General features: G+C 47.4%; 1 protein-coding gene across 1 annotated transcript in view; it reads left to right on the top strand.

The window, feature by feature from the left end:
• XKR6 (XK related 6) overlaps positions 1 to 26053 on the top strand; it is a 297975-nt gene that overhangs the window by 261003 nt on the left and 10919 nt on the right. Inside the window, exon 3 of the mRNA XM_026656352.1 lies at positions 4138 to 4334. Within this exon, the coding sequence (XP_026512137.1) occupies positions 4138 to 4334 (197 nt within the window). The remainder of the gene's footprint in view (positions 1 to 4137; positions 4335 to 26053) is intronic.

The following is a 26053-nucleotide window of genomic DNA, read 5'->3' as shown; positions in this document are numbered from 1 at the left end:
GACAGATCTTCTGCATTGAGTGTGGGTGTCTTCAGGGTTGGGCGAGGTCTAGTATTTTTCAGGGAGGATGGCCGGTTCAGTGCTCTGAAAGGGGTGACGATCATTTCCATTAGCAGTGGGCTCCGTTGTTCTTGGCTGCCTTTCACGAGCTAGCGGGGTCCTGGGTCTGTGTTGCAGGTGGTGGCTTGAATGTTTTGCAAGGTTTCGAGCACGTCCCGCTCTCTTAGGGCCTCTGCAATTCCTGATCTCCAGAGCCTACGTGAGCAGCAATGCTGTTCAGTGTTTCGGGTTCTACAGGAGAGCTAATTATCACCAATAGTCAGGACCTGAGGGTTATGTCTTACCAAAGAGACAGCATTACTATGCTGACATTCTGCTTCGTTACTGCTCAATCTTTATTCATACCAGGAATCCTTACGGGTTTAAATTGAAGCCACTTGCCTAAGAAAGAACCACTCATGAGCAAAGACTGTAGGATCAGATATTCAGAGCATCTGTCTGTCTATATAAGCTGGCCATCTATATAGTCTAGTCTCCAAGCATTTATGCTGCATTCATCTCCATGTTATCTAAGTCATCTTGTCCCCTGCACGGGGCATCACCCGCATCATTTCCTACAACACCTGGGTTTCCCTTACACGGGGAACCAAATCCTGCTCACCTTACACACACAGTAGCACTGGGGCCAGATCCTGCCTTTAATTTATCAGAATAACTCCACTGTAGTCAACGGAGTCACTCCGGATTGACACCAGTGTAACAGAACAAAATTCAGCCTATTCATGTCACACGAGTGGGGAGACCAGAATTTGATACTTCTTGGTCTCCTGTCCAAGTCCTGGCCCTGCTTAGTTATGAGAGTGTGTAGAAGTGGGAAGTGAAATCCCTCTCTGCCTTATGGAGCTGTTTTGGAGCTCTAATCAAATGCTGTTTGACTAACTTTCTGGTTTTCAGGGCGTATGGCTCTGACTTTTAAAAAAAAATGCTCCTTGGAGGCAGGGCTGTAGTGAATTTGCCTGGCACATTTTGGTGCTACTGCAGCTTAAGTAGTAAGTAATGAAGATGGTAATTGTGCCAACAGGAATTCTGGGACGTCTGCCAGAGCAAAGCGAACAGCCAGCCCTATTTGTGTTTAAAGAAAGTTGTCTCTAAACCCTCCCCCAAATTAGTTATATGTAGCGATGTCCTGTTGGGACCTGTATTTAAAATATTAGCCAAGATTTGCAAAAATAGGAGACTAAAGTTAGGTTCCTGGATGCATAATTAGGCTCTTAAATAAACAGCGTGGTTTTCAAAAGCGCAAAACACTCAACAGTCAATTGTAGCTTCATGGTGCTCAGCACTTTTGAAAATTAGGCCATTTACTTTGGTGCCTAAATATAGATTTAGGAGTCTAACTTTAGGCTCCTGTTTTTGAAAATCTAGGCCAATAACAACACATCTGGGGTGAAATTACATGGTTAGTTTTTCTTTTCTTTGGGTTTCTTTAACTATATCGGTATAGTCAAAGCAGGAAACACCTCTCCCTCGCAAAAATGTATGTAGGTGCTGCTATATTGGTATAACAGTGTTAATTGTATAGTTAATTCTGGCTCAAGAAAGAGAAGTAGCTGAACTAGTAAAAGGTCCTTCTATACCAGTATAACTGCATCTACACTAGGGCTTTTACCAGCATATCTATGCTGGCAAAAAAATCACATCCCTAACTGATATAGTTATACCAATATAACTCTTTAGTATAGTCCAGTCTTTATCATGATTGTACCGTTCAAAATTAAAGTCCCTAATCAGTTAGTGTCAGTGCAAAAGGTAGAGGTTTTGTATGCAGACAAAGAAGAGGTTTGACCAGATCCAATATAAAGAGAAATGTATTTATGGACCTAAAACAAAGTTCAGGGAAACCAGTTTTAAAATAAATGAAATGAAATATTCCCTGAAGTATTTGGGAATCAGCCCTCACTCCCTCCCACACCCCAACACTTTGCCCCAGACCAGAGCACCCTCCCGCACCCTGAACCCCTCATTTCTGGCCCCAATCCGGAGCCCACACTCCCAGCCGAAGCCTTCACCCCCTTCGGCACCCCAACCCCCTGCCTCAGACCGGTGAAAGTGAGTGAGGGTGGGGGAGAGCGAGCAACGGGGGGATGGGGTGAGCGGGGGGTGGGGCCTCAGAAGGGGCGGGACAGGGGTGTTTGGTTTTGTGTGATTAGAAAGTTGGCAACCCTACTTGAGCTGCCTGCACACTGCAGAACGACAGAGCTTGGACCCACATCACAGCAAGACTTGGGCTCTAACTGCCCCCCCCCCCACTGCAAGTTCCTAAGACCTGGGTGCTTGCTGACCTGAGTCAGACTGATTTGTGTGTGGACGGAAGGGGGCCTTGGGCCCAAACCTGAGTCAGGAGGCCAGGCTTAATGTGCTGTGTAGACACACCCTCTGAGTGCACCCCCTCAGGTCTTAGGCCTCATGCCTTTGCCTCTCCTGAGGTGAAATTCTTCAGTTCTTCCCAGGCCTCTGTATCCTGTCTATCAACCATCCTTACCCTGCACATCTGAGTTCTGGAACCAGCAGTTCTTCCCCTTGGGTGTCTTAGATCAGTGCTCTGCAGTGACCAGATAATTGTTGTCTATTTTAGCAGTAGGAACAAATCTTTTAGATTGTTCGAGGGAAAAGGCTGTTCAAACAACAAGCAATCTGCACCCGTCTTACTTAGAGGATCACTAGGCCCGGACAGGAACCTGGGCAGGCCTACCTTCTTCAGACACCCACAGGAGGTATCTGTACCTCCGAACAACTACTACCCCCCTCCTCTGTCCCCTGTGAGTGTTCCTTTTAAACCTGCCACTGTTCTTTTGCTCTTCTGTCTTCGGGGGCCTTTTCCTGTCCTGGCTTCATCTCTTAACAACTCTCAGAAGTGCTGAAAAGTGGCTTATGTTTAAGCCATTTTTTCCCCCTTCCTGCTTGTTTTTCCCTACAGCGCCCTATAATACTAACCAAAATATTCACACAATAAACATCTCCTCTCAATAACCAGGTCAATATAAAGAATTCACCAATTATTACCAAGCAGCTCCAAATCTGTCACACAGTCCTCCTCAAAAAAACCCCCAAAATTACTTCCACTACTATTCTCTCTTCAAGCATTTGGTTTCCCTTCAGAGGGAAAAGAAAACTCCTGAATTCACCATTGTAGGAGTTTAGCCCCAAAACATATAAAGAAGGAAAAACCCCTTTCAGATGGCACATTTCAAATGACTGTGAGAGCCACTGTCGAGTAGTTTAGAATCTGCATTTTGTTTTTAATGGTTCTTTTTCTGCTGAATCTGTCTAAGACCAGGGTTGGCCAGTGGAGTTCTACAGCGTGACTTGTGGCTGCTCTCACATTTAACATGGAGGTGCAGCCTGCTGCAGATCTAGGTCCCTGGATGTGGTGCTATGTCTTAATCCAAAGCTGCGTCTTGACCTGAGGTCCCTGGCACGCTGTGACCTGTAGTCTTTGCAAGCCACTCCTCTGAGTTAAAGGTGAATGTGGCTGCACGCTGCTCCATCCAAGGGAAATTAGGTCGGCTCATTGGGTTCTTGGGAAGCATCTAAGGTGGCTTTCAGTCAGCAAATATTAGGACTTCCCTGCCTGAAGAGAAGGGGAGGATTCTGCCAGGACTATTCTATTCTGTTCTTATACTGCCCCGGTCACTATAGTCTCTGAGCACGGCCAGCCGTGCATTAAATGATGTGACTAGCATTTGCCACGTGTGATTTCCTCTCCCACACTTTTCTCTCCAATGGGAAAACTGCGCGAGGTTTCTTTTTGCTTGTTTGTTTGAATGGACTTATTTGGGATTGGTTTATTTTATGTCTGCTGGGCTGGGCACTGGCTACTGAAGTCTTGGCTGTACAGAAAGTGGTGATGTCTGAGGTGGTTTTTAGCTCTTGTGGGAGTTCATTTCACAGTCTTGGACCGGCCCCAGAGAAAGCTCTACATAGAACACGGCTGGGTATATAAAGAGCTCTCCCTCCTGCTCTGAGCTATTATCCTTTACTGGCCTACTGGCTCTAATTCCATTGGTTGCTATTTGACCCCCCTCAGCTGTTGTCGCCAATGACTGATGGTTGGCTTGTTCCTTCCCTGTGCTGCAGGTATATCCGAACCATGTACCTGGGGATCCAGAGCCAGAGGCGGAAGGAACACCAGCGGCGCTTCTACTGGGCTATGATGTACGAGTATGCAGATGTAAACATGCTGCGCCTCCTGGAGACTTTCCTGGAGAGCGCGCCCCAACTGGTGCTACAGCTCTGCATAATGATCCAAAAGAACCGTGCAGAAACATTACCATGTAAGTGGCCCTCGTGCCCGCGTCCATTTTCTCAGCCTCTGTTGGATGTTTTGTTGACTGACCACACTACATAACCTGTCGTGTAAGGTGCTGGCACTTTGGACAAAACTCGTTTCAGCTCCATGCTGCACTTGCTCAGTAAATTTCTGTTCATGCTGCTGGAAAAAATACTCTACTACTTCAGTCTCTTATAGACCAGCATGGTCGTGAGGAATGATCACAGAGCTGGGCACCAGGAATTCCTTAGCTCTGCTCCGGGCGCTGCCACTTACTTGCTGTGTAGCCTTGGGCAAATCACATAACCTTTTTCTGCCTCAGTCTTCCCACCTGCATAGTGGGGACAATAAAATGTATCTGCCTCAGAGGGGTGTTGTGAGGATTAACTGGTAAATGTTTGTGCCGTGTTTGGATTGTGTAAAGTGCTATATAAAGTACTACATTTCATAGATACAGACAAGGTGGTCACCCTTAAAAAGTCAACTTTTGCCATGAGTTCAAACACGCTTTTTGGTACCACAGTTCTGAACTCGTCTAAGAATAGGGGAAAACTGTATTATCTCAGACACCATGTGTGCTAACCATCGGCAAGTGCTGCCATTTTCATGCCAAGCGTTGTATATACAGACAGAAAAACCTGTCTTAAGCAACACTTAGTTGCCTTAGTAGATGCAGGACCATATTCACCATTGGCATAAGTGGTTCAACTCCATTGACCAGTATGCTGCATTGAGTGGGCTGCATGTTTTGCTAACATCTGCACTGCAAAGCTTGGTGAACGAAGAGTTTGCTAAGCATGCCACATTGCTTGCTAAGGTACAAGATTGGCTGGCACTTTCTCAATCCAGTTGTATATACCTTTTCCTCTCATGCAAAAATAAATGAAATACAAGGAGAAACCATCGAGAAAGTAACATCCAAGATTTGTCTCAGAGACAAAAACCAAAGGAAAGGGAGGTAATATTAAAAAATGACTGTGTAGAAAAGGTCACCGTCATGCTCAATGTATTGGCTCCCTGGGGACTTTTGACTCCTATCTGCTGACTATAATTTTTTACTGCTGTTAGTGCTGCAGACCCAAGCCAGCTCGGGGAGGGTAAACTGGATTTGATTCTGCTGTGGGCCCATGAACAAAACTGTCAGCAAACGCCCCTGTTTCCCCCTCCCATTCACATGGGAGCTGATCACTTACTCCCAAACCCGTGTGGCTTTTTGCGAGCCATGCTTCATCATCCATGCTTGGATTAGTCCTGTAGGCTGTGAATCCACTGGAAATCCCGACTCAACCCCTGTGCACCCCTGACAACATACGTGGAAGGATTCTCTCTCTCCACGCTTTCCTAAGATCCACCTCCTCCTTCTCTGAAATGGCAGTCTAGCCGGATCAGCTGCTCGGCCTCGGCTGCAGTCTGGCCTCTTGTTTTGGTAAGTCATTTCTGACCCATGTAGGAGGGAAGCCAGCTGGTTCCAGGTCCCTCCGTGGCCTAGCCACACCCTTTTCTCTGCACAGGGCTTTAGACAGATGTTGCTATTTTCAGAGTCCCTTTTTAGTTCATAGCCTCACTAGAAGGCTGCCATTCTGTAACCCACCCTATTATGCCTAAGTAGCCTGGCAAAAGTGGGGTGGCTCTTCCCTATTACTGGTGCAGCAATAACTGAGCACAGTGGAGGAGGCAGCAGTAAGATCAGTGCTAAATTCTCTGTCTTTCAGGCTTCAGCCAAACCATTGGTACTACTTGAAAGTGCCACTGTACTCTGCAAGGTGCCTTCTAGAACTGATACTGTGGGCTTATGGCATTTCAAATGACTCCATATCGGATCTACCTCATTTACAACTACTGTAAAAGTATGCTTTTTCTAGCTTCCAACCTTACATATTTACCCGGGAATCTGAAAGTCAAGCTGGGTTATGCATCGCCAATAATCAAGGAATTTCAGGCTAAATCTCAGTTTCAGCAAAGTTAGTGTCAAAACCCCTGTAGATTTCAGTGAGACCAGGATTTATCCCTTAATGAACGATGAAGTTGTTAATGCAAGAGTCAGAAGAGACTCTGGTTCACTCTCCATTAGTTGTGTTGATGGTACAGTGCTAATAACAGGCAAAGGCAGTAGCAACTAACTGTAGTCAGTAGATAGAGCATGCAGATATGACTGAAGACACATTGGGAAGGGGTTTTGACACTAAATTTTCTGAAACTGAGATTTAGCCTGAAATTCCTTGATTATTGGTGATGTATAACCCAGCTTGCCTTTCAGATTCCCGGGTAAACATTTGAAATGCCATAAGCACAGAACCCCACAGTGCCGTAAGATTATTATGGTTTTTGGCTACTATAATGATGGGGTCTATATTAGCACCTGGATGGATGAATGGATAAAGAGAAGATGTTGACATTTCTATATAGACACTTTCCAAGCAAATCTGCACTTAAGCAGTTTTTATATTTAATTTCTCATGTGGGTCCTCTTGACTTAATAGGATTTAGAGAAACCACTGATGCCCTTCCATTGATGTCATGAGTACTTTGGGTAAACTTTTTGCTGGGAATTTGTTTGACCAAGGCTACTGTATTCTATACAAGTAGCATTGTATGTCTATTGAGGGTAGCCTTATCCTGCAAAACTCTGGCAATTGCTGCTAATCCAAAGGAGATTTTCAGTGTAAATCTTAATTTTGCAACACCCTGTTGAAATCTATGGGACATTATGTGGTACATGCACTATACTTCTCCTGTAATAAATAGTATGTAACCTAATGTGTATTTAAGAAGTGAACAGCAAGAGTTACAGCAAGTGCGTGGTCCACTTTTCAAACCAGAATGCCAAAAGTTAAGGCGTTTAAATGACTACTTAAGCATCTAAACTGTGGGTATGTCTTCACTGCAGAGTCAGCCCAGGTGAGCTGCACCCGGATTAGCCTAGCCCAGGTGTGTGCAGCCACACTGCAAAGCCCTGCCCAAGTTACTGAGGCCTGATCTATACCTAAAACGTAGGTCTACCTAACTACCTCGCTCAGGTCTGTGAAAAATTTTGCTCTGCATGCGGTACTTAGGTCAATCTAACCCCCACTGTTGACCTGGCTACTGCCTCTCTAGGGGGTTGATTCACTACAGTGATGGAAACCCCCCTTCTGTCGCTGTATTGTCTAAACTACAGCGCTACCGTAGGGTTGCTGCAGTGGTGCCGCTGTAGCACTTGTAATGTAGACATACCCTAAGTGCGCACGGGTGCTGCACTCCCCCCGTGTGTCACTGGGACTTCTGGGGTCATATCCCATGGTTCTTTGTGCTGCAGTTGGCTGAGCCGCTCTATCATTCTTTGCCAGTGAACTGTGAGCGAACTTGTCTGTCCCTCTGGACACACGGTGGGAACAGAGGGAAGGCATTAGAGGACTGTACGCACTTGAGTGATGTAACCTGCATCCTCGCTGCAAAGTGGGCGGTTACCAGCCTGAGTGAAAGCGGCACCCGGGCTCTAATGTACATCCCCAGCTGGGCCCGTTAGCCTGGGTTGGAAGCACCCCCAAACTCAGGTGAGAGGTTTTCATCTGTGGATGACGGAGGTTCAGGACAACACCCAAGTAAGAGCCAGAGGCTATGTCTGCTGTACAGAGCCCATGCCGGTATAGCTATGTTGACATAGCCCTTGTGACAGACCCAGACCAGTGGGGTACAGAAGTCTGGTAGAGGGCAAATATACTGGTCACTGGATGAGTAGTTTTCTGTTCCCTGAGTGACCAGAGCTGGGGCTGCACTAGAGTAATCAGGAACCTGCTAGAACCAGTTAAGACAGGCAGGCTAATTAGGACACCTGGAGTGAATTAAGAAGAAGCTGCTAGAATCAATTAAGGCAGGCTAATCAGGGCACCTGGGTTTTTAAAAGGAGCTCACTTCAGTTTGTGGTGCGAGTGTGAGGAGCTGGGAGCAAGAGGCGCAAGGAGCTGAGAGTGAGAGGGTGTGCTGCTGGAGGACTGAGGAGCACAAGCGTTATCAGACACCAGGAGGAAGGTCCTGTGGTGAGAATAAGGAAGGTGTTTGGAGGAGGCCATGGGGAAGTAGCCCAGGGAGTTGTAGCTGTCATGCAGCTGTTACAGGAGGCACTATAGACAGCTGCAGTCCACAGGGCCCTGGGCTGGAACCCGGAGTAGAGGGTGGGCCCGGGTTCCCCCCAAACCTCCCAGTTGACCTGGACTGTGGGTTCTTCCAGAGGGGAAGGTCTCTGGGCTGTTCCCCATCCCACATGGTGAATCTCTGAGGCAAGAAAATCCGCCAATAAGCGCAGGACCCACCAAGATAGAGGAGGAACTCTGTCACACTGGTATCAGGGATGGGATCTTGGGGTGCACAGCACGGCGGAAGAAGGAGGGTGATTTAAAAAAAAACAACAACAACAAAAAACAAAAAACAAAAAAAAAGGGAGAGGGTTTATTTTTTTCACCACAATGGATGACGTAGTGCGGGCACTGATACAAGCTACGGCGGCCCAGCAGGAGGCTACCCGTGTCCAGGCAGCCGCCCAACAGGAGGCAGTGCGGCTGCAGCAAGAGACTAATCGCCTGCTGATGGACCAGGCTGCTCAAGACCGAGCTATGTTGCGGGAACTGGTAAACCAGGTAAAGTCCCTTACGGAGCTGAATCGCGGCCATGATGGGACGCAGCTCATACGGGCCAGCCATTGGCTGCAGAAAATGACACTGGAGGATGATGTAGAGGCATACCTTCTGGCCTTTGAGAGGACAGCCCTACGGGAGGCCTGGCCTCGAGATCAGTGGTCTGGCATCCTTGCCCCATTCCTGTGTGGGGAGGCCCAGAAGGTCTACCATGATCTGCCTGAAGAGGCTGCGGCAGACTACCCCCAGCTGAAAGCAGAGATCCTGGCCAGATCTGGGGTAACGACAGCAGTGCGGGCCCAGCAGTATCACGGTTGGAGGTACCAGGAAGACAAAACCCCGTGGTCCCAATTGTATGACCTCATCCATCTCGCACGAAAGTGGTTGCAAACAGAGTCCCGGAGTCCGGAAAAGATACTAATGGTTCTGGTCATCGACCGATACATGAGGGGACTACCACCAGACCTTCGTGCCTGGGTAAGCCAGAACGAACCCTCCACCTATGACGAGGTTGTCGCCCTGGTAGAGAGGCGAAGGACAGCGAGGGAACTGACCCAACCAGTTAAGGAAGAGGCACCCCGGGTTAAACTAGCAGCACCAAGCCCTAAAGTTTGGGTGACTGGGCCACCAGGAGGGCCCAGGTGGAAAAAGAGAGAGGCTGAAGGCCCATCAGAGGCCACAAAGAGTCGGAGCACGGAGGGAGAAGAGGATCGTGATGTTAGACTGCCCAAACCAAGAGATCTGGGAACGCCTAGGGCTCCATACAGATGTTATGCCTGCGGGGAGTGGGGACACATAGCTGCACAGTGTCTCAATGCTGAGGAGCCTATGCAGTGTAACCTGGGGAACTGGGCAGATCCATGCTCCCTAATCCACCTTGTGGGGGTCTCACTAACCCCACATGTGTATACCAGACCAGTGAAACTAAATGGGGTAGGGACCACGGCACTGGTTGATTCGGGGAGTGCTATCACGCTTATCTCAGGGAAGCTTGTGAAGCGTAGTCAGCTGCTGCAGGCTAAACGTACGGGGATAACATGTGTCCATGGGACAGTTAGTTACTACCCCACCATCCCAGTAAAAATTGAGATCCAAGGGAACACTACTGAGGTAGCAGCAGGTGTAGTCCCTAAACTCCCATACCCGGTGCTCATAGGGACGGACTTCCCAGGGTTTGGAAACTTACTCCCAGTAGGGGGATTGGAGAAAGATGGGGACCCTAAAATTGGTGAGGCATCCACAGCAGACTGTCAACCCCCAATCTTCTCTGAAATATCCCCAGATTTGATCTCCACTCCCAGACAGGGTAGAAAGACAAAAAGGGAAAGAAGGGCAGCTAAGGCCTTGGGAACCCGAATACTGACCCAAAGCCAGAGGGTCGCTCTTGTAGGTAGGCGGACCCGCGCAGCTGAAAAGGAGGCCATGCAGGAGGGAGAAGCACCTGAGTCTGACCCCCACCCTAATGCTTCTGAACCAGTAGAGGCAACAGAGACTGGGCCCCTAGATCTTGGGCAGATTAGCCCGGGGAAAGGAAATTTTGGACGGGACCAGGCAGAAGACCCAAGGTATGACAACATTAGGAAGGAGGTGACTGAAATAGATGGGGTCCCCGTGGAAGGAAAAACCCAGGGACCAGGACCCTACTTCATAATGAAGAAGGATCTCTTATACCGGGTTGCACCAGTACAGGGGCAGAAGGTACAGCAGATCCTAGTACCTCAAAAACACCAGAACGCTGTATTAAGTCTTGCTCATAGTCCTCTTTTTGGGGGGCATTTGGGGGTAGAGAAGACCCTGGCACAAGTCCTACGACGGTTCTTCTGGCCCGGAGTACATGAAGATGTGCGGAGGTACTGTGCCTCCTGCCCGGAGTGTCAGCTGCACAGTCCCCGTCCCCACTTGAGGGCACCTTTAGTACCCCTTCCCATCATAGAGGTCCCCTTCGAGCGAATAGCCATGGACCTAGTGGGACCCCTGGAGAAGACGGCTCGGGGCCACCAATATATACTTGTTGTTTTGGACTATGCTACTTGCTACCCAGAAGCCGTCCCCCTGCGGAACACGGCCTCTAAAACTATAGCCAAAGAGCTGGTGGGGATCTTTGCCCGAATGGGGCTACCGAAGGAGATATTAACCGACCAAGGAACCCCATTTATGTCGAAGCTAATGAAGGACCTCTGTACGCTGCTCCATATACATACCCTGAGAACTTCGGTCTACCATCCCCAGACTGATGGGTTGGTAGAAAGGTTTAACTGAACCCTCAAGGCTATGATAAGGAAGATGGTAAGTCGGGACGGGAAGGATTGGGACACCCTACTACCCTACCTTATGTTCGCTATCCGGGAGGTACCACAGGCCTCAACTGGGTTTTCCCCCTTCGAGTTATTATACGGGCGTCACCCCCGTGGCATACTAAATATCGCCAAAGAGATCTGGGAAGAGGAACCCAATGAGGGGAGAAATGTAATAGAGCATGTAATGCAGATGCGAGACCGGATAGCCCGGGTTACCCCTATTGTACGGGAACATTTGGAGAAGGCACAGGAGGCCCAGCAAACCCATTACAATCGCCAGGCAAAAGTGCGACAGTTTCAACCAGGGGATCGGGTGATGGTGTTGGTACCCACGGCAGAAAGCAAGCTTCTGGCCCAATGGCAGGGGCCCTATGAGGTGGTTGAACCCGTGGGGAAGTAACCTACAAGATGCGGCAGCCAGGACGCAGAAAACAAGAACAGATTTATCACGTTAACCTTCTGAAACCCTGGCATGCACAAGAGGCGTGCACAACGGTCCAAAAAGACCTAACCCAGGAAAACAAGCCTTCCAAACAGGTGAGAGTGTCTCCCGATTTAACACCAGACCAGAAGAATGAGGTGTCTGAGATGATCTTCCGGAACCAAGATGTGTTCTCGACAAAACCGGGTCGAACAACCGAGACATATCACCACATCGTCACGGACCCTGGGGCCAGAGTAACAATGAGGCCCTATCGGGTGCCAGCGGCAAAAAGGGAGGAAATAAAAGCAGAAGTAAAAAAAAATGTTGGAGTTGGGGATCATCGAAGAATCCCACAGTCAGTGGTCCAGCCCAATCGTGCTGGTGCCCAAACCTGATGGCACCACAAGATTTTGCAACGACTTCCGGCGACTAAACGAAGTATCCCAGTTCGACGCGTACCCCATACCTCGCATAGATGAGCTAGTGGACCGTCTGGGTAATGCCCGGTACTTGACTACCCTAGACTTGACAAAGGGGTACTGGCAGATTCCCCTGGCAGAAGACGCAAAGGAAAAGACTGCGTTCTCTACACCAGAGGGTCTTTTTCAATATACTGTCCTCCCTTTTGGACTACCTGGGGCCCCAGCTACCTTCCAGCGCCTCATGGACAAGCTATTATGCCCGCATAACAGTTATGCTGCTGCCTACTTGGACGATGTGGTCATTCATACCCCAGACTGGGAAACCCACCTGGAGAAGGTGGACGCAGTCCTCGATACCTTCAGGCGAGCTGGCCTTACAGCAAACCCTGCCAAGTGCGCTGTAGGGTTTACAGAGGCCAAATATCTTGGCTACATTGTGGGGAAAGGTCTGGTAAAACCCCAAGTGAACAAGTTAGAGGCCATCCAAAATTGGCCCCGACCAAGTCGCAAGAAACAAGTCCGGGCGTTCCTAGGTGTGGTGGGGTATTACCGACGATTTATCCCCCACTTTGCCACAAGGGTAAGCCCCCTGACAGACCTAGTGAAAGCCCATGGACCTATTCTGGTGAGATGGTCTGACACAGCAGAGGAAGCATTCACAGACCTACGGACTGCCCTCTGCAGTAACCCCGTACTGATAGCCCCTGATTTCACCAAGGAGTTTATCCTGCAGACGGATGCATTGGAAGTAGGGTTGGGGGCCGTTCTATCACAAATGGTCGGGGAGGAGGAACACCCAATTCTATACCACAGTCGGAAACTCCTTCCAAGGGAACAAAAATATGCAGTGGTGGAGAGAGAATGCCTCGCTGTAAAATGGGCCATGGAAACATTGCGCTACTACCTGCTCGGGCGCAGATTTGTCCTCGTGACCGACCATGCCCCTCTTCAATGGATGCAGCGGAAAAAGGAGAAGAACACAAGGGTGACCAGATGGTAATTTTCCCTCCAACCTTTCCAGTTCCGTGTGCAACACAGAGCAGGGAGCCATCATGGCAACGCCGATGGCTTGTCACATGTGCACTGTCTGGCGTCCCAAGCTGCCCAACCCCTTGGCGTTGAGCAGGGGGAAGGGATATGTGACAGACCCAAACTAGTGGGGTACAGGAGTCTGGTAGAGGGCAAATATACTGGTCACTGGATGAGTAGTTTTCTGTTCCCTGAGTGACCAGAGCAAGGGCTGCACTAGAGTAATCAGGAACCTGCTAGAACCAGTTAAGGCAGGCAGGCTAATTAGGACACCTGGAGCGAATTAAGAAGAAGCTGCTAGAATCAATTAAGGCAGGCTAATCAGGGCACCTGGGTTTTTAAAAGGAGCTCACTTCAGTTTGTGGTGCGAGTGTGCGGAGCTGGGAGCAAGAGGCGCAAGGAGCTGAGAGCGAGAGGGTGTTGCTGGAGGACTGAGGAGCACAAGCATTATCAGACACCAGGAGGAAGGTCCTGTGGTGAGAATAAGGAAGGTGTTTGGAGGAGGCCATGGGGAAGTAGCCCAGGGAGTTGTAGCTGTCATGCAGCGGTTACAGGAGGCACTATAGACAGCTGCAGTCCACAGGGCCCTGGGCTGGAACCCAGAGTAGAGGGCGGGCCCGGGTTCCCCCCAAACCTCCCAATTGACCTGGACTGTGGGTTCTTCCAGAGGGGAAGGTCTCTGGGCTGTTCCCCAACCCACATATTGAATCTCTGAGGCAAGAAAATCCGCCAATAAGCGCAGGACCCACCAAGATAGAGGAGGAACTTTGTCACACCCTATAGGGTAGATTCAGTTTACACCTAAAGCAGGAGTTTTTCTGCTGCGGTAGGGACACCCCACCCCAATGAGATTAGCTATGTCAATAGAAGCATTCTTCTATCAGCATAGCTGTAGCTACACTGGGGGGGGGGGGTTGTTGGTATAGCTCTGTCGGCCAAGGATGTGGTTTTTTCCCTGCCCCTGACCGACATAGATTAGCTGGTATAAGTTTTAAGTGTAGACCAAGCCAAAGTTAATTCTGTGGTAAAGCTATATCCTTGCATGTTTAGATTGGAGCTGGGTGAATTCTGGATAAAGTGTTCGCAAACTTACTTTTCCAAAAGGCTATTCACATACCTTGTCCTTCCCTCTTTGCAAACAGTTGTGCGACCGTGGCTTTGTTCACATGAATGTCTGGATAACAGCTGTTATTTGTAAGTCTTCATCTGTGTCGGCAAATAGCCACATTTGCTAGTCTCTATTCATTCTTTGCCAATCCTCATTCTCCTGTTGAAAAGTTTCAGTCATCCTGCCAGGGAGCGGTAACCACGCCATGTGACATCTAGACTGCAACCCCCTCTCCCACAGCAGTGAGTCACGGAGCTCAGGTCAACTCACCTGAGCTCATGCTTCAGGGCTAGAAATAGCAGTGTAGATGTTCCCAGTGAGACCCACAATCCTCACTGGGTTTCAGTGCCCTCCAGGACAGCTGCACTGATCTTTTTAACCCTGTAATGCAAGTCCCAGCAGCCCAAGTCAGTTGACCCAGGTTCTGAGACTTGGTGGTGGTGGGGGGGGAGAATCATAGAATATCAGGGTGGAAAGGGACCTCAGGAGGTCATCTAGTCCAACCCCCTGCTCAAAGCAGGACCAATCCCAAATGTCCCCCTGAAGGATTGGGCTCACAACCCTGGGTTTAGCAGGCCAATGCTCAAACCACTGAGCTATCCCTCCCCCCGTTGTGCAGTGTAGACGTATCCTTCAGTAAACAATCACACACAATAATGAACAGTGAATAGTGGCACCGAACAATTTACGAACTATCCAGAGGCTGACATTTATTGGCTTAGACTAGTTGGTAAATTCATAGAACAGGGAATACACCGCCAGAAAGCAGGATTTGTTCTGGAACAGGCCAGATTTGTGATCTCAGAACAGGCCAAATCCAACGGATAATTTGGATAATTTAGTCGCCAATTTTCCAGTTAGGTCCTTAAATTCAGCTGTGGAGACCTAACTTTGGACAGCCAAGTTTGCAAATGAGTTAACTTCTTGCTGTCGGGTGGGATTTTCAGAAGTGTTCAGGATTGGCCTAACTCTGTTCCCACTGAGCACACGGTAAAACTCCCACTGTGTCAATGGGAACAGAGTTAGGCCGACGACTTTTGAAAATGCCACCCACAAACAGCCAAACGCTAGTAGACACTCAAGAGCAAGGGCTGTGCAATGCCCTCTTGTATGAAGGAGTGAGCATGAAGGTGAATTACATTAAAAAGATGCTGAAAATGGCAGAAGTCTTTGTGCACCAGTCTGTCTTCCAAACCATGCTCTTGTGACAGGGTAAAAAAAAAAAAAAATCTGGTGAACTCCAAGAATGCTTAAAAAAACAAAAAAAGGACCCCAAAACCCATTCTGCATGTGCAAAACGAATGCATCTCCGCGACTTTGCTCTGCAAAATCATCCTGATTTATGCAGGTCAACCCATAACTAAGGAAAGCTGGATATAGAGGACCCCATAGATTACCCTTTCTATTCTGGAATTAAGATCCAGTGGCTCATCTGTCTCTTCCAGTCCAGGATTGTCAAGGCGTCAAAGCTGGCTTAAATAAATCACCTGCTCTTCACAAGCAGAACCCCCCTATTTTTCTTACTAGAGCGTTTTCATGGGAACCTGCAAGAGAAAGGTGTCTTTGTGTACAGGAATTTTTGTATCCCACAATTCTAGAGCATGGAAACTAGAGATGGAAAAGCCCTGTCAGATCATCCAGTCCATCTTTCTGCCAATGCAGGATTGTCCCCTTGTCCTGTTTTCTAATGCTCTCTATAGATGACATTGCTTTTGGTTGAGTTGTATGACAGCGAGTAGGGAAAAAGTCACAAAACATTGCCTAGGGTTGAAAAGATACTCCTGGTGCCACTCTGAGGGTCCTCCCTATAAAGTGACCCACCCACCAGCAGCCGTGCATGTTCCTCCTTGCAGGAGTAGGTTGGTCATATGTGCCATGATTAGAGAAGCAGGTTCTTATTGCAGGATAGGGTGGAGAAGAGACACCTGGTATAGTCGGTGCCATGCAAAAGGGTGGGAAAACTGGGGGAGGAATCCTGGAGGACTCTTGAGTTTTGATAAAAATCAGTGCTGAAGATTTGCTCTGATTCAACGCAAATTTTCCATAACGAGCTAAGGACCCAGCAAAGCACTTAAGCATGTGCATAACTTTCAGCACACAAATAGCCGGATTGCGAGGCCACTGGTGAGCTACAAGCTACACATGGGCATACACACTTTGCTAGATGCGAGTTTGTTTCCTGGTCCCCTGCCCAGTTACCCAGGCAATAATGACTGAGAGCTATTTGGTGGCCTGTTTGGAATGAGTTGTTTGTCTCAGTCCGGTTCCCAGCAGTCAGGTGTCCACATCAAAAAGCCATCAGCGCCACTGGCAATGGGCATGAAGAATGCTCTGCTCGCTCACTCATTCTTAGCGTACGTCAGGCCTGAGGCACATTGGCTGCGAGCAGCGTGGGGGAAGCTCACGAGTTTGTAGATAAAAGGCCAATTAAGTCAGTGGGAGTCTTTCCGTTGATTTCAAGGGGCTTTGGATCAGTCCCCAGGACTGTCACTTCAGTTCTCAGGGCTATCCATCCAGCAGTTTTCTCCACCACAAATTCGCTTTTCTTTCAGCTCCAGCGAGGACCCTTTTGCTGAGGTCTCACCTCTTGATATCAAGAATATCCCATGTGACCACAGATTAAAGTGACACGTCCTTTACAGGAAAAACAACCGCAACATGCGATGCAGTGAGTGAAATCTGTAGCGGAGTTTGTAAACTATGGCTCTTGATGCCAACCATTATTAGCACTTTACATCTTCAAAGCACTGTGCAAACATTAACTAGGTGATGCTCACTGTGAGCAACATACAAATAGGGAAACTGAGGCATAAGGAAGTGGAGTGATTTGCCCAAAGTCCCACTATGGCAGATTCACGATTAGAACTCAGAAGTGCCTGGCTACTCTTCCAATATAGTCTACTGTGCCTGCTGCCTCTCGTTGGTTGGTAAAGTATGTGAACATTAATCTGTTTGAATCCACCACTTGCTCTAGAAAGCGGGTCTGGTATTCAGGTCAGTCAATCAGTAAAGCCTGTTATTCTGGATAAGCAGAGAACCCATCTTTACAAAGGAGATGCGCAAAACGAGAGCGCATCATAGATTTCTGTGACTTCTGCCAGCCAATCAGCAAAGAATTCAAGTTGCAACAATTTGGCTCGAAAACGATCCAACTAAAATTGACAGAATATTCAACAAGCAATTTCGGGGACCTGCTCAGTTGTTTGTGCTGTTGGAAAGTTTGGGGGAGGATCCTGATCTCTAAAGTGCTGCAACTGTACTGAGCTAGTGAAGTCTGTTGCCGAGATGACTTTTGTCCCAAATGGCAGCTGATGATTTCATTCTCAGGGCCCTCTCTCTACGTTCATGTTTTCACATGGGCACTCGCTGATGGGAACGCTCATCTGACACGACCATTTCCCTATTGCAGAAGCCAGCTGACGAGCCACTCAAAGGTGCAATGGATATTTGCAATAGGGAAACTAATGCATGTTTTGATCTCTGTAGGACAAGCCTGCCTGCCACTCGGGAAGGTGACGTTTGTTAACATATTGAAGATCCAGTCTCAAACTCTGTCCTGTACACATGTGAATTTCTGGGAAGGCAAAAGTGCTGGGAGAAAAATCAAGTATGACTTTACTCTAGATGATCTAGTGGAGTTGAATTTTGGTCTGATCTAAGTCACTTAAACCACTGCAGAGTGTATTGTGCACTGAAAAAAAGAGGTTCATAATGTATCTTTTGTACTTGATTTCTATATTGCCTGCTGCTATTAGATTGCAAGACAACACCTGCTGCACGAAGTAAGGCTTAGTCACGGTGTCACAGTCCTCACAGCCGTACTTTGCCAGTCTTATTGAATGATTCCAGCTGTATGTACCGTTGCCCGGGTGTTGAGATACTCCTTCCTTCTTCTTTGCAGGAAACAACTCCCCTTACCTGCAATTACACTGAGACATTGCACCAGCTCACAAAATAAAAAAGATTTATAAAGGGGAAGGTGACGAAGGTGAGCGTTGCTGACACGTGTCCTCTAAACATACTGAGGGGAGCATCCTTACATGAGCCAATGAGTGTGAATCACGTCGTTTGTTTCTAAGCTTTCTTTTAGTTGAGCTAAAAGCATGTCCAGGACTATGTGACTGCAGCAGTTTCTGTAATAGGCATTAATCCTTTCTGTACCTCTGGCCAACCTCCAAACAAAGGCATCCTCTGGGTCTGCATTCTATGGGCATGTCTACACTACAGCCCTAATATAGGTCAACTTACAGCCACTGCAGTAGTTACTGTCCACACTACCCTCCTTCTGTTGGCGGTGCGTGTCCTCACCAGGAGCGCTTCCACTGGTTGAAGAGGGGCAGTGTGGGGGGCTGAGAGCCAGGACTCTCAGCTCCCCGCAGCTCCTCCTTGGGAGCCCACCTGCTCTCCAGGGCGTAGGGAGCCTCCAGGCAGCAGCCCGGGTCGGAGTGGGGAGCTGGGAGAAGCTGGGCTCTAGCTGTCCCGCTTTCTTGTCCGTTTCACGGCTCCAGCCGATGTAAGTACCACAGTGTTACGCTGACACTCTGAGTACACCGACAAAAGCCCTACGCCACTCGTGGAAGTGGAGTTATTATGGCGGTGTAGTGGGGCACTTACGTCGGCGGGACAAGGCTGTCGTGTGTACGCTGACATATTTAGGTCGACGTAAGCTGCCTTTTGTTGACCTAACTGTGTAGGGTAGGCCAAGCCTACGTGTTGGTGTGTTGTGGGAAACCTTGGCATTCCCTTTAATTAAAAAAAAAAGCAGTTATGTGAGGTTGCGGTGTTTAGCAGCAGGCGGAGGGTTAATTTACTTACATGTCTGTATAATGCATTCACCGAGTGTGTGTTGCTTTTCCCCTCTACTGATTAGCCCACTAGAGGATAATGGCCTCCTACTGTTACCAACTAATGGAGTTAGCTCAGGTAGCACAGAGCTTTGCTGAAGGTTGCAGCTTCGAACCTTGGTGTGTGGGGGAGGGGGTGATTACAATTACTTATAGAAATAATCCACACTAGTATTTCTAATAAATAACTTGTTTTAAGTGTAAATGCTGCCCCATTATTCAGAGTATAACAGGCTGCATACACATCTTTGCGGAGCTCCTGTCACTCTATGGGAGGAGGGATAGCTCAGTGGTTTGTGCATTGGCCTGCTTAAACCCAGGGTTGTGAGTTCAAGCCTTGAGGTGGCCACTTAGGGATCTGGGGCAAAAAAATCAGTACTTGGTCCTGCTAGTGAAGGCAGGGGGCTGGACTTGATGACCTTTCAAGGTCCCTTCCAGTTCTAGGAGATAAGTGCTTCTAAGTTGCTTTTGTAGATAGACAACACCAAGCTCTATCCGGGCCAAGATGCTATAACAGATCTCAAGTGTACAGTAACTTCCTTTCCCAACCACCCTACTCTCACCACTACCCTTCCCCCCTCCACTACATATGGTAGTTGGGCTTGTGGTTCTCTTTCTATCTCTGCTGAAGACTTGCTGGGTGACTTTGGGCATGTCACTTAGGCCAGCATTTTCAAACCTGCATGTCCAAAGTTAGTCACCCAAAGCCATATTTAGGCACGCAAGGTATGGACAAGCTTCAGTAGGAGGCAACATTGAAAAGACTGGGCCCATTTGACGAGAATATGAGGAGTTCTCCTAATCCATTATAACCAACGTTTTGGAAGTGGTGCTAAACCTCGTGCTTCAGGGCTTAAGCCAATCTCTAACTATTAGAGAGTAGTAGGACACAATGGTGGGGCAGGTTGCCACACACCTGCCAGCTGCAGGGTTCTTACATGTTCCTCCGAAGCATTTGGTGCTGGCCGCTGTCACAGACACAATACTAGGCTAGATGGACCTCAGGTCTGATCCAATCTGGCAATCTGTTTACAGAGGAGACAGTTAGGGGAGATGTTAGAAACATATAAAATAATAAACAAAGGTTATAGAGCAGGTAAATCAGGAGCAGCTAGTCACCTTCTCTCACAGTACATAAATGGTGCCTTCAATTATAACCCTGTGCAGGACTGGTGTAGAGCAAGACTGGGATCCCGTGGGTCCCGCAGGACCCGCTGCCATAAGAGCAGGAGTGGGATTTTAAAAAGTCCCGTGCAGGGCTCTACGTTCAATGAAACTGAAAGGCAACATGATGAAAAGTGATCAAAGGAAATTCTTTTTTACCCTATACATATTTAACCTGTGGAACTCATTGCCTGAAGTCCAAGAGCTTGCTAGGATTCTAAAAAAATGTTCAGAGGGGTAGCTGTGTTACTCTGTATCAGCAAAAAGAACAAGGAGTTCTTGTGGCACCTTAGAGACTAACAAATTTATTTGAGCATAAGCTTTTCGTGGCATGGCAACTCCCATTTTTTTCATGTTCTCTGTCTTCCTACTGTATTTTCCACTGCATGCATCTGATTAAGTGGGCTTTAGCCCACGAAAGCTTATGCTCAAATAAATGTGTTAGTCTCTAAGGTGCCACAAGTACTCCTAGTTTTTTTTTTTAAAAAGGATTGACATTTGTGTGGGCAATGAGAACATCCAAAGTGCATTGGACTGCTAAAAAAATGTTTTAGGAAGGATATTAACCTTCCTAGTTTAGGACATAAACTAGCCACTCACTGACAGGGGTTAGAAAGGAACTCCCTGTAAGGGCAGGTTATTCCATAATTATCCACTAGGGGCTTGCTCTGAAACCTCTGTCACATGTGCAGGTACTGGGCTATGTGGACTGCACAGGTCTAATCTGGTATGTTATTTCCTACCTTCCTATGCACACAACTCTAACTGGGACACAGGTTGTTTTGTTTGTTTGTCCCATAAAGAAAGCAAAATGGTGGCCGGTAGTATCAGGAAAGCATGAAAAGAGCACATGGTACAGGAATCAGTTCCTCCTACCCATGACCTTTCAGCAATCGGTCACTGGCACTGAAATGTTTGCCTAACTTCCCACTTTCCTGACATGGGGTTCGTCAGTGCTCCAATCCTCTGTTATGCATCTCCAGCTCAGCAGGTTTCAAACCGGGAGAAAGAATGCTGCCATGTTTGCTTCTGTCAAGTGGTTTCCATCTCAGTTAAAGATTGAAGGCCAGATCCTCAACCGATGTACATTGGTGTAGCTCCGCTTAAGTCAATGGAGCTACTCCGACCCACACCAACTGAGGATCCAGCCCACAGGCTGCAAGGTCATTCTGCTGTCAGTTCAATCTCTGGGTCCCATGCGTTCATTTTGTACAGGGTACTATGTAAATGAATGTTGCTGAAAGCTGAATCCCAGGAGCCAAATTCCATCCTTAGTGTGAGCTCTCACAGTTCATGTGAGGGAGAAAAGATTAACTTAATATGTGAATGTGCTGCTATGCTGGTGACCGGAGTGCAAATTCAGACTTCCCCAAGCTGACAGAGGCTGGGGGCACTATGAAGCAACGTGCTAAACCTATGGGTTCAGGGTGGGAACGTCCTTGTGTTGTCCATGAATAATACCCCCATTCCATGGCTGATGATCAGAGCAGCCTTGACTGGTTCCTTAGAAAAAGTCTGTTCAGCTGCCCCTCACATGGGAGTGGAAAAGGAATGGGAACGGGGGAGTCCCTCAGTGCTCAACACCCTGCTCACAAAGACAATAGGGCTTAAAGAAGTATTTTCTGCTTCCTCTCTGATGCTTTCAGGAAGTTGGATGGAGATTCATAGCACAGTTGCATATCATTTGTCTTGTATTAACAATCCATTTAAAGTAGAGCTGGACCAAAAGTGGAACCTTAGATCTGAGACTTTTCGAATCTCCGAGTGGGAGTCAGGTGTTTGGATTCAAATCCCTGTATCTGAACTCCTCTTTTGGTTCTAGTTTGGACCCAAACCCAGAAACATTCTATTTTCCAGATCCAATCTACTTAGCTAACTGCAGTGTTCTATCTAATCTATCTGTGCCTTTCGAAGGAACCGATCATGGTGCTATATGTCAAGTTCAAAGGAGCTCAGGAATCTCGCAAGAAGAGCTTGTGAGACCTTGGCCCTGCTGAAGCCGAAGCCACAGCTAAACCCTAGTCTGCTTCAATCCGGAATCCAAATCCTAGCCTAAACCTGATCTGGATGAGTGATCTGAACTCCACCTCTTCGGCCCATCTCGCATTTAAATCACACTGCAATTTCTGAAAATTCCTGTATAACAAGTTGTTCCTTGCAGCTATTGCAGATCTCGATTCTGTACTTAGCAGACAGTTTTTATCTCTTTTTCTGGTATCACACCCCGAAAGCTGGCATGGTGCTAATAACTTTAATCCTTAGGAAACTAGCTGATTCCCTGGTGCATGTTACATAGGAATTGATTAACTTGTCAGGGGCAGATTGTTGGCCGTAATGGCAGGGAGGAGAGAGGATTTCTGGCTGCTGGGAGGTAAGGGTTATGCTAGAACTTTAGAGTCGTGCGAGAGTCATTCCATGTACTCCTGCCGGGTTCCCATACAGACACACACATACTTTGGTGTTCCAACACAACCCACTTCCCTCTGCTGCTGGTTCCTGACTCCACGTACAAATTGGGAGGTGACACTGGGAATTCAGGTCAAAGAACGTGATGTCCTTGACCTGATGGTGTAAAGGTGATGGGGTTCCTGCCCCAAGTCCTATCCAATTTTGGAAAAGTTCAGAACCAGACCTGAATTCTGCAGCGCTAGCCCATCCCTATTTACATCAACCCTGCCTGTATGGTGCTGATATTTTTGGTGTTATGGACTGACCCTCAACGTATTGGTGCCTGACACAAAGACGGGATTTGGCTTCCTAGTTGCTCTCGAATGTGCCTTAGATCTCACTCTCAGGTGTAGGACCTCCTTTTGGCCTCTGCTTGCCGGTAGGAATGTGCATGGTGGTCTCAGCACCTTCTCAGCGGTGAACCCCTAGCTGGTTGCCTACATCTGCTGGCTAAAGTCCTGGCCCTATTGAAGTCAATGGGAGTTTTGCCATTGACTTCAGTGGAGCAGGGCCGCCCAGAGGATTCAGGGGGCCTGGGGCAAAACAATTTTGGGGGCCCCTTCCATAAAAAAAAGTTGCAATATTATAGAATACTATATTCTCGTGGGGGCCCCTGCGGGCCCGGGACCTGGGGCAAATTGCCCCATTTACCCCCTCCTCCCCCCCCGGGCGGCCCTGCAGTGGAGCCAGGACTTCAATGGCTGTACCTAACACCATCTCTTTTGATGCTGCCAATTCCAGCCGTCTCTGTCTAGAGAACCAACCCTAGTAATAGGCTCAGAACTGACACTTCACACACATGTCCCACCTTTTGCAGTCTTGGGATTGTGCTTACTGTGCTGCAACTTTTACTCACAAGTTTGAACCCCAGAGTAGACCTACAAGTGTCTGTATTACATAAAGGAGAGAGAGGCGTATGGAGGTCACAGCCAGGAATCTCTTCTTCTTTAGTAGTCATGGTGAGGAGGCCATGTTTAGATTCAGGTCTAGACTAATGTTAGGATCAGACTTGACAAATGCCATACACGGGTGGCTAGTTCTGATGAGCGATTGTTCCCCAAATGGCAGAAATCTCCTGAGATCAGCTGATATTTCCTGTCCTGAATAGTGGAAATCTCACCAGATCTGCTGTTCTCATGACATTTCTGCCATTTGGGGCCAAATCTGAATCAGATGAGGGAAATAGGACTCTTTGGGGTTTTGGATCCAACTCTGAACCCAAACTAGATTTATGAGCAGGTTCAGGGAGGAGGATGGATTTCAGGTTCCAATTTGGGCTCCTTTCTGCTCCTAAGATGTGGCTGTACCATTATATATTTCAGTGTCCTAGCAGCATAAACACCCCCCCCCCCCGCCATTGAATGCAGTGAGAGCAGCATTAGGTCAATACTAAGTGCTTTCAAATATGCAACACTTAATATGAGTGGTTGGAACACAGGAGTAGAAGCCCAGGACTCCTTGCTCTGACTCACTATGTGGTCATGAGTAAGTCACTTAGGGCTTAATCTGGCAAGGAGATGAGCATTCCTCTAAGGCGTTGAGTTCATATGGGAGGTGAGGTCACTCAACATACTGATGTAGTCCACACCTTGCAGGACTGGCGCTCGGAGACATCGGTATCACTGCTATAATGCTACTTACTTACTGCAGAAGGGTGTTGTGATGCTGCATTAATTATTGTCAGTAACACGTTTTGAGATCCCGATGAAAGGGTTGGCACCACTGCACAATACTTTGTCCAATTACTTCTTTATTGTTTATGAATTGTACTCTTTCATGTCAGAAGTGAATAGAACTCAGAGACAGAGGAGGAAAGCAGTCTTCCTAACAGAGAAAAGGAAAATGTGTAAATAAAATATCTTTCCGGGTCAAATCCAAAACAGACACCAGGCCTGGTTCTGATTGCCCTTATGCTGGTGCAAATGGGGAATAACTGCACCAAAATCAGTAGAGTCACCCTCATGTCGTGATATTATGAGATCAGAATCAGGCCCTAAATATATATATATATATATATATATATTATTTTCTCTCTCTATGGATAAAAAGAAAATCTGGTGCTGATACAGATTTCAAATAAGCTTTAGGACTTCCGTGGATGAATATGTCACCTGGGGAAAAAATGAGGACAGGTTCATGGCAAAGAAGGCTGAACTTCTGGAGAGTTGATGTCTTGTAACCAAAAAATAGCACTTTATAGTAAAGCAGGCAGTTCCATCATGCGGTACTTGATGGAGAGGGTCATGTCGCATTCTGAATACTTACTGTGGTGTCCAGTTCACCTGAGAGAATGTTTTGTATCTTCCCATTTTTTTAGAACAGTCTTCAAGAGAATTAATGTGAAAAAAGGAAATAGAGCATCAACTTGATAGGCATCTTTTTCAGTTTTAAAGGGACAGACACCACAGTAAGTATTTAGGGAATATGATACGGTAAGTACATTAAAATTATTTACAGAAAATAACCAAGTTGTTAGATTATTTATGAAACTATGTACGTATCCTTTTCAAAGAACCTTTCCTACATTTCTTCAACAGACCAATGCAGAGCATTGGGACCAACTACAAATATTGTTAGCTTTTAATCAGTAATTTGATAACTCACTTGTGTTAGAGCAGTGGTAAAGTGAAATGTAATTGCTTAATGCATGCCATGCAGACCAGATGTAGGCGAAAAGCTTTTCAAACATGTTGGTTTTGTTTTGCATTGTGATTTGGCCTTCTCTTTTTTGTTTAAGAAAAATAAATTGGTTTGGGTCTCACCTGCGAATGTTGATTTTTCAGGAGCGAATTCCACCAGTCCATGGGGCTTAGTTAGATTCCTATTATGTCTCCTCCCAACCTTGGTCATTCATTGAAATTGGAGAATGAAAACCAATGAGGTCATTCAGAGTGAAATTCACCCTAGTGCAGAGGGCCTCTGGGGGCTAAAATGGGACTTAAGTGGTGCGTTGGCCTTGTGCTACTCTGCTGCACTGAGGTGAATTTCACTCACTGTTCCTTCCTTACCCAGTACTGGGCCGTTCCCTATAGTACATGTTATGGTGTTTTTGTCCAATCAGGTTTTGAATGTGCCAAGCAATGGGGCTTCTACCCCTTTGCTAGGGGAGTCCATTCCACGGTCTGACAGATCTCCCTGGAAGTTTTTCCTGGTAGACTGTATTTTCCTTTCTTGATTGTTTACCTCATTATTGTTGCTTATTAATACCTGTGATGCTTGTATTTGCCTGTGAGAGCTTCCATTTCAGGCTGTTAAATCTTTCGGCTCTAAAAATCCAGAATTACGGTTAAAAAGTCGGCATGCACTGATCCAAGAGGGTAGGTGTAATGTAGGTGTATGGTCTGTCTAGAGCGACAGCTATTCCCTGATCAGCCACA

The sequence above is a fragment of the Terrapene carolina genome, unplaced genomic scaffold (genome assembly GCF_002925995.2).
Source record: "Terrapene carolina triunguis isolate 2854851 unplaced genomic scaffold, T_m_triunguis-2.0 Scaffold228, whole genome shotgun sequence".
Lineage (NCBI taxonomy): Eukaryota > Metazoa > Chordata > Testudines > Emydidae > Terrapene > Terrapene triunguis.
The sequence above is the reverse complement of the archived record's forward strand: the minus strand, read 5'-3'. Positions and strand labels throughout refer to the sequence as shown.